The sequence below is a fragment of the Chroicocephalus ridibundus genome, chromosome Z (assembly GCF_963924245.1).
Source record: "Chroicocephalus ridibundus chromosome Z, bChrRid1.1, whole genome shotgun sequence".
NCBI classification, from domain to species: Eukaryota; Metazoa; Chordata; class Aves; order Charadriiformes; family Laridae; genus Chroicocephalus; species Chroicocephalus ridibundus.
Window position 1 is genome coordinate 86,422,724 of NC_086316.1, and position 8,705 is coordinate 86,431,428.

An 8,705-nucleotide genomic window follows, 5' to 3' on the forward strand; every position below is an offset into this window, starting at 1 on the left:
AAAACCAGATATAGAATAGAGTCAAAAGGACGGGGCTTGGAGCAACCTGGGCTGGTGGGAGGTGTCCCTGCCCAGGGCAGGGGGTGGCACTGGATGGGCTTTAAGGTCCCTTCCAACCCAAACCATTCTGTGGTTCTATAAAACCTACTGGTGTTGGGGCGCAGGAGTGGATGATGCCTGCTGTGTGGAAATACTCGCTCTGTGTGCCCCCCTCCGTGGGGGGGTCGCTGCTGGAGACCCCCGAAACCTCTCGGCTGCAAGTTGAAGAGGCACAGCTACACAGCTGCTGCTGGGAATGAAAGGTCAGGGACGGAATGGGAAACCTGCCACGGACTTCCTACCATCTGCTGAAGATCCCCGGTACCCCCTCCATTGTAGGTACCCGTCTTGAGCGCGTTTATTCTGAAATAGGTAAGTTTGTCCCATGGAAGTAGATGTGAAGAAGCGTGTAGCAAGAGAAGACAGATGTGCAGGAGCCCAGGAAGGAGTGCTGCTGCAAACACAGATAAGATTCACAGTCTCCAACGAAAAAAGACAAATGGGTCCTGGGCATGGTACACGGCGGCCTGGCGAAGGTGCTGTTAATCTCCTTGTGCCTGAGGTGAGAGCAGGCGAGCCCGCACCGCGGGGCTTGCATTTACCTGTGCAGCGGCCAGCCTAAGGAGTTGTTCTTGTATATTCACTTCATGGAGCCGCCGTTTTTATCGTTATCTCCAAGGCTGATATTTATTCCGCTGCGCGGTTTGGGCTCTATATATGTTCTGCAGGGTTTTGCACCAGCTTCTAATTTTTAATGAAAAAAAAAAAAAAAAAAAAGAAAAAAAACCCAACACTTTTGTTTGCATGATGCGGAATCGCTCAGTGCAAGCCACCGATGGGGGACCTCAGAGAGGTACGTGCATGTCAATGTCAGTACAGCACTACGGACCTGGCTTTTCTTTGTGGCGCATCTCTAAGACTGACTGATCTGTCAGACCCACCTCTCTTCATTACGTTCTATTCTAAAAGTGCGTTATTTTTATTGTGTTGCGGGGCTGGGGGGGAAGTAGAGGGAGAGTTACTTTTTTCAGTAGTGCCATTGACGCCAGTGATTTTCAACATAACATTTCAGTTGTTCGCTGTCTCTTATTAAGCTTTGCCGTTAGCATAACGAGCTTTAGATTTCTGATTTATTTATGTTGTTGTGTAAAGTTGCGTTTGTGCCTGCTTTGGAGAACACTTGGAAGAGGTGGCTGTGGCTGGTCACCCCAGTTTGGCTGCTGAGTTTGCCCATGAAATCACCACCGGTGACTCCCCGCTGATCCACAAAGGAGTCACAGAATCACCTCCTCCTTAATTTTCCAGTAGCCGTTCCTCACCCAGCGATGTTTGTGTCCCATGCACAAGCTGGAGCTGATATTTCCGTACTGCTCCACGCTAAAAGCAGGCAGATCGTTTTAAGGGTATTGCGTAGCTGTTTCGTGTGTGTCTCACGTGATGGGCACTGGAAGGGGACGTTCTGGGGATGCGTTGGACACGCTGCTTTCTCAGGACACAAACTTTTTGTTTCGCTTTAGTTACAGTACCCCTAGAGATTGGGGATATAAATATCTAATAATAAAGGTGATAAAGTATTAGTATGTCTCTATAGCAGTACATAAGTTGCTTTATCAATTCAAAGTATGCATTTCAGTATATTTATGAAAATAAAATTGCTGCGGTGATACAGTGATTATTTTTTATGTCACCTTTAACAGAATATTGCAATTCAATGTAGAGTTTACCAAATATTGGACTTAGAATTAGGTTGTCATAGCTCCAGTATATCATGTGTTACAGGACGACGACGGTGGCAGGTGCAGAAGTCAAATAGTCTCCCAGGAGCATCCTCCCATTAAAAACCAATTGCCTGGGCAGAGGGAAGCTGCACGCAGCTGCACCGCGTCCCACCGCCTCTGCCCTTCAGAATTAAGACTATTTCCAAGGCAGAACGGCTCAGATTTCTGCGTGCTTTTCATTGTGTGCTAACACGGCCGCTTCGGAGCTGAGAAACCGCACATGGTGGCTTGAAGGCCCTCCCCAGGAAGGAGCGCGTGCTGCGTGCTCTCTGTTTTGGGGCGTTAGTGCTGTCATCCGTTAGCGCAGCGCTGGGCACCGCAGCAAAGCGGGGCCGAGGGCTGGGTGCAAGCAGAATATCTTGAACGAGCAGCAGTAATTTGGTTTTGTTACGCTTGCTCTTTGGCCTGGGAAACACGAGGTGAGCATTGCAAAGCACGTGTTTAGATAGTGCACTAAAAAATAAATCTTGGCTTGGAAGGATTAGCATCAATTAGAGAAGCACTTCCTTTAAATAACAAAGCAGATTAATTCCCTTAAGGATTGTACTTATTGGAACACATTTTCAGTAGTCAAAAGAGCAACAAGTGTGCTAGTACTATTGATTTTCTACCTTTGTATTACCAAAACATATTTTATTGACAAGTATTACTTGCTTGTTAAGTGCTAAAGAGTTTGATGGGTCTGAACATCGGATCATCTAATTAATTGCCCTTTCAAACTTCCATCCTAAGCTGCGGTGATTACATTAAAGAGAGAGGTTTGGGGCTCTATCGGAGTTCGCTCGCCTTTTACATGATGAACAAGAAATGAATACATTAATGCGTTCTTAATATGTAAGACTAACTTTAGATGCAGGGTGCCGTTCTGAGTAGATCTTTTATGTCCCGGCGATGGGTACAGGAGCACTACTTTTATTTTCGCAGCCTAATTTTATTCAGTGAATATTACAAAGTCTTTTCTCCGCACGGTTAAACCCTGCCAATTTAGCGTTGGCCCAGAGCCTCTTAATGCAGGCAGAGCTGCTGTTAGGTAGTTCGGAGGAAGTGCTTTGTGGGTTTCCCACACCAGCGCCAGTGGGAGCCTGTCCTCGGGCGGGTCCCTGGGGACCTGCGGGACGGAGAACGCCTCGGTGCTGCCGGCAGCCGCGGGAGATGCTCTGGGGGCTGTACCGCCAGGGCCTGGGGTGTGAGGGGAGCTCAGTCACCGGGGTTTGCCTGTTTTTAAGATGTCCAAAGCATTAGAGAACACAAAACTAACGAGTCTCGGTCTTGCGTAAAGCGTATTCTGCCGTTATCAAACAGTAACCTCAAGTAACGAGTGGTCTTCCCACCTCTGCCCCCGCTTTCAGCCGCCTCTCCTGCCGGGCCGGGGGAACAGCTGGGAACCTCAGCACCGGGAATGGGGGGGTTTGTGCTTCTTGCCCTCCCCTGACACCCCCTCGCCAGCTGGAGCCTCCCAGGCATCCAGCTTACAGCTCCTCGGGGGTGTGGAACTATTGGATTTTTTAAAAAAAATTCCCGTTAAAGACACATTTATGCTCATATTCCTGATGAATTACTTTGGTTTAAAAACCAGATTTGGCAGGGGATGTGTTCATATGATGATTTAATTCCGTTTTATTGCCTAAGCAGCTATTAGAATGCTTAAAAGAAATTGTCGTGGCATTTAATACTGAGCAGTGTGTGCTTAAGTCCTGCCTGGTAAGACCTTTCAGTGGTGTGCTCTCGTGTGTCGGGTTGTCCCTTCAGTGGTGTGCTCTCGTGTGTCGGGTTGTCCCTTCAGTGGTGTGCTCTCGGGTTTCGGGTTGTCTGGAGGCATTTAAGTGCCCCAAGGAAGGGGCGTTCTCAGCACTGAGCACAAGTCCCGGTGCGGGACACAGCTGGGGTTACGCTCCTGCCGTTCCTTCAGGAGCACGGGAGCAGCACGTGCCACCGTCCTGTCCCCCCCAGCCCATGGGGAAAAACCTCTGGAAAAGGGCTTGGCTTTGCTCCTCAGTGGTGTTTGCCCATTGACTCAGTGACAGTCAGAAAATGAGTGCTACAGTAACAGAAAACAGAGGTGAAAATGAAGAGGTATTTCCACGTACTATTTGATTTTTACTGATGGTAATGGTATCCCTCAGGCTTCCGGAAAAGGTTTCTAGAATTTCATGTGCGTTTGCGTTTGGTCAAAAGTCTGTTCAGCATTGTCGTGGTGATGGGTAATGAATCTTGCACGTTCCTGTTGTCTGCCCCTCTTGCCAGACTATCCACGGCCATAAAGGACCCATAACAGCGGTGGCTTTCGCCCCCGACGGCCGGTACCTCGCCACGTACTCCAATTCTGACAGCCACCTCTCCTTCTGGCAGGTAAGGATGCGGCTCCATCCGTCTGTTTGCACGCACATTGTTAACGAACTCGTGTTTGGGACTTCTTTCAGCATCGTTCCGTGAGGGACCGAAGGCAATGCTGACAACAGGGGAGCCCCAAAAGTTAGGGCAGAAGCTGAAACTCAGTATGCCCATGAGTACCACTCTTCAACGCGCTTCCCCAGCTTTCTGCATCATTCAGTAGTTCTACAGGTGCCATAAAAAAATTACTGATTATCCATTGCTATATTGTGATTTCTGAAACGGTAAACGAGAACAGCAAGAACCTTCATCCATCAGTTAGGTTTATTCAATTTAAGTGCTCAGGGAAAATCCAGAAAGCAATCAGACCAGCTCTTCTAGAATTGGTAGGAGGAAAAAAAAGTCAGGCACGAGTTTTAAATTGTGATCTGCCACGCTCTTCCAGGTGTATAAATGTTCACGTTAAAGTGGCTTTTACATAAAGAGTTAAATATACCTACACATTTAGTTTTAAAATGTGACCTCGTGCACTAGTGATTTTTCCCTTCTGTGTTCTATTTGGCACTATTATTAATGCAGGAAAATCAGTAACATTAGTCATCTTAAAAGGGTTATTACTCAAGATGATTTAAATTGTGAAAATGTCAGTGGTGCTCGCATGCTCCCTGCTAGAGATGCCATGATTTACACTCTCTGACACCGCTCTGCTGCCGAGAAGAGCCGGGAAAAAGTAATGGCTTGTACTTTGTACTGATCAGAATTCAGGACGTGGCATCAGCAATAACACGCCTTAAATGTCCCCGGATTTGCCAAGGTTCCATGGGGCACGTCTCAGGGATGCGGCCGGCCATCTGCCTGCTGCTGGAAATCCCGGGGCTGCCATGCACGAGGGCGGAAAGGTTTTGGAGAGCAAAGCGGTGTTTCAGAAAGTGTAGGATTTTGTGTATCTCGGTGGGTTAGGTCAGAGAATCTCGCATTTGAGAACGCAGAGCTAGACGAGGCGCAGCAGCAATAGTTGGCCTGCTCTCCAAAGAGTGTAACTCAACAGATCCCTTCTCAGCGGCCTCTTATCTGCCAGGCGATAAAAAACCTCTCGCTGTTGGGTTTTGTCTGTTTGCAGCTATCACGACGACTGCTCTTTCTTCTGCCTGTCTTCAGTTCTAGTGGGTTTATGGTTTTGATAAATAATATTCTAGCATAAGTATAATATTATCAATTTTTTTCCCTTACGTTCCGAGTGCGTATGCTTATGCTTAGCGTGCCTTTATAGATTGCCCCCCGGGAGCGCAGTAAGACGTGCGTGCTGAGTTCCTCGGCTCTGCCATTGCGCACGGTTGTGTGGCGTGGCCGTTAACCACCCTCCAGACCACGCAGCGCACTGCTCTCCTGCCAGGGAACGGCGTCGCTTGACCTCACTCTAACAAAACTTTAATTGATCTTGGTTTGAGACAGCGCTGGTCCCGGGGATGGGCAGGGCTGTGGAGGTTTGGGTGAGCTCAGGGTGCATGTCGTGGTTTGGTGACCCTCCCCAGCAGCCGCAGGCCGGGTGGGTGACCGGTGGGTGTCCCTGCAGATGAACACCTCTCTCCTGGGGAGCATCGGCATGCTGAACTCCGCGCCCCAGCTCCGCTGCATCAAAACCTACCAGGTGCCCCCCGTCCAGCCGGCCTCGCCGGGCTCCCACAACGCCCTCCGGCTGGCGCGCCTCATCTGGACCTCCAACCGCAACGTCATCCTCATGGCTCACGACGGCAAGGAGCATCGCTTTATGGTCTAGGGTAAATCCCCCGCGCTAGAAACCCATTTCTGTTTCAAAGTTCCTCGTAGTTCTCCCTCTCCCTGTCGGCTCCTCGCACCGGTGCCCGTGATGGTGGGCTCCTGCCCGGCCCTGCGGGGTGGCCGCACTGACGCCGGCTGGTTTTCCCTTGCAGCCGGGAGGAGGACGGTGTCGGTGCTGGGGAAGGCGCTCCTTGTGCGGCGCAGCAGAAGCGGGGGATCGGTGACACGGAGGGTACTCCCCGGCCAGCCCCGCAGCGGCTGGGATCCCACCGGGCTCTGCGGGGGGGCTGGACCTGCCCCCGCCTCGCCGGCAGCCGAGTTCACGCAGCAGCCCTCATTAACCGCGTTTTTCCTTTGGAGACTCCGGCAGAATCTCAGTGTTTACCAAAAAGGCTCGTGTTTACATGTACTTTCTCCTAGTGACCACTGAATGATGGCGGGTGACGCGTCTCGGAGCGGGGCACCTGGGGGTCGGATGGAGGGCTGGGGTGGGGGGTTGAGCTTTGGGGGGGCGGCCTGTGTTCGGACCCACAGGGCTTGTTTCCTTACACCCGGTCCCGGTTTGCAGGTGAGTGGGAAGAGCTGCCGTTGCCCAGTCGCTGTTTGCTGTAGTCTGGAAGGAAGAATAATAGTCCACGTGTAAATAAATAAAAAAGCAAATCTCTTGAAGATGGAATAGCAAACTTGAAAAAAGGAGTATTTATATATAAAGGTGTTTTTTTGCTACCAATGCAGGTATTTATTTAAAAAAAGTCCAAAAGCTTTTTTTCTCGCAAAAGCTGCTGCCATTTGTGCTGGGCAGCGATTCCGCGTCCCACACCGTGCCCCCCTGCGCCGGCGGCACTGCCACCAGAGGGCAAGGGCACGGCGCAAATGGCAGCGGTGGGGAGCGATCCTGGCAGGAAAAATGCTGGAAAGTGGGTAGGAGGTAAGTTATTTGAATGGATATATTGAAACAGTTTCTTCAGTGGGAATATTCCTGTGTAACATCAGCCGTGACTGTGTTTCCCTCTTCTTACATATCTAATTGTGTGAAATATTTAATAGTGTGAAAGTATGCTGGTTTATGCTCACAGTAAAGAAAAAAAAAAATCTATAAAATACTATTTTATTTAAACATATTGATGTATATGTTTGTATAGCTTTTTCTTTGCCATTTTTTGTCTGAAAAGCTCACAGAAGAAGGCTGTCTTTACATAATAAAGTAAAAATGGTACTTAGAGAATCTTCCCTCCCCCAAAAAGGAATAAATGAATTTTAAAAATAGCTTCTAAATATAAAAAGCATTGATTTTTTTTTTTTAGGTGGTCTGTGTAGTATACTGTACATGGCAGTGAGATTTACAGTCACAAGCTACATATCTGTTTGCTGTTTAAAAGTAATTTAAAAAAAAAAAAAAGTAAAGGCAAGAAATTAAGACCATTAGGAATGTTTAACACAAACTGCCGTAAAGTTCATCTTTTCTCTGGCGGGAATGTAGTGTATAGTGGAGAGCTCTGTAGTAGAATATCAGGGTCTTTTCTAAGTGAACTAATGCAACGTGCATGTACATTGTGTTTATACAGATATATATGTAACCCTGGAGATTAAAAAATAAAATAAAACTAAAAAAAGCGCAGAGACTTTCCATCCGTAGAACGACGTGCCGTAACGTGCAGTGTAGGCTCACGGGAGGAGCGGAGGGGGCCCTGGCAGCGTCCTCCCTCCGGTGTCCCACGCGCGCCGCAGGTTCCCTAGGTGTCACGTAGAGGTGTGTGTTTACTTGGAAAACAGAAGGCGGTCCCAGTGGGAATGTGGGCCGTGCCCCGGCAGCGATCTCCTGGGTGGCACCGCGAGCAAGCTGCGTGTGCGTTAAAACGTTTGTTTGAAGCTGGCAGTGTAACGGATTTTCTCAAACGCAGAAGGGCGCTGGGAGTTTTCCACCCTCGCCCCAGAATTGGTAGCCGGAGCCCTGGGAGTGAGAGATGGGTTTGACGGGGACTCGCTGGCCCCCGAGGTGTCTCGGGCTGGGGCTGGGTGGCGTGTCCCCAGCAGATGCCCCCTTTGGGTAAGCCCGGCCTGCGCTCCGGTGCCTCCTCGGCCCCATCCTGCCCCTCTGCCCGGCCCGGCTCGCTCAGCGCCCCAGTGAAACGCGGATTGTCATTCCGGTGTACGCTTTTAGTGCTTTATTGATTTGTTAGTGCTGTATTTGGACTTGTCCTTGTAAATGTGGAGACGTATGTGGCTTCGTTGTCAGTTTACAAGCAAAAGATGACATGATGAGACACCTGTATGAAAATGTTGTGATGATTGAAGTCACCGCGTACGGTGAAGGGTTCGGTGTCTGCTTCTCCGGCAACTTCTTGAGGAATCCACTCCCTGTCCTCTGTCTGTATTAAACTTCCTGGTGTAAATATGCTTCTGAAATAAAACTGAATCGTACCAAAGAGCGTTGGTTTCGTGGCGTCAGCCTGGTGCTGTGTAAATTATTGCCTGCTGCTGATTTCTAGGCTGGGAATCTGACGTCTTTCCACCATAGAAGAAACTTCACTCATGTCATTTGAGAATCAGGATGAAGGAGAGCAGAAGGAGTCGCCGTCAGAGCAGGTGGGGGGGCACAGGGAGGGGACTTCAGCCTTCGTTTAGGAGGGGGCTGAGAGTAAAGTTCTCTCTGCTCCCAAACCAATGTACCCGAACCAAACTCGGGGATATTTATTCATCATCCAGCAACTCCCCAGCACCGGCGCGTGCGGGCGACGCGTGCTCCTCTGGTTCGCCTTCCCCCGCGGCAAGTCAGTG

At 49.6% G+C, this 8,705-nt stretch overlaps 1 protein-coding gene across 2 annotated transcripts in view; it reads left to right on the forward strand.

Moving 5' to 3' along the window:
• The window catches only part of WDR7 (WD repeat domain 7), a 124,583-nt gene extending 116,240 nt beyond the window's left edge, over positions 1 to 8,343 (forward strand). For both annotated transcript variants that reach the window (XM_063319837.1, XM_063319838.1), the window contains 3 exons: positions 4,062 to 4,166; positions 5,722 to 5,926; positions 6,080 to 8,343. In XM_063319837.1, coding sequence (XP_063175907.1) covers positions 4,062 to 4,166; positions 5,722 to 5,925 — 309 coding nt within the window. In that variant the 3' untranslated portion in view covers position 5,926; positions 6,080 to 8,343. The remainder of the gene's footprint in view (positions 1 to 4,061; positions 4,167 to 5,721; positions 5,927 to 6,079) is intronic.
• The last annotated feature ends 362 nt before the right edge of the window (positions 8,344 to 8,705 follow it).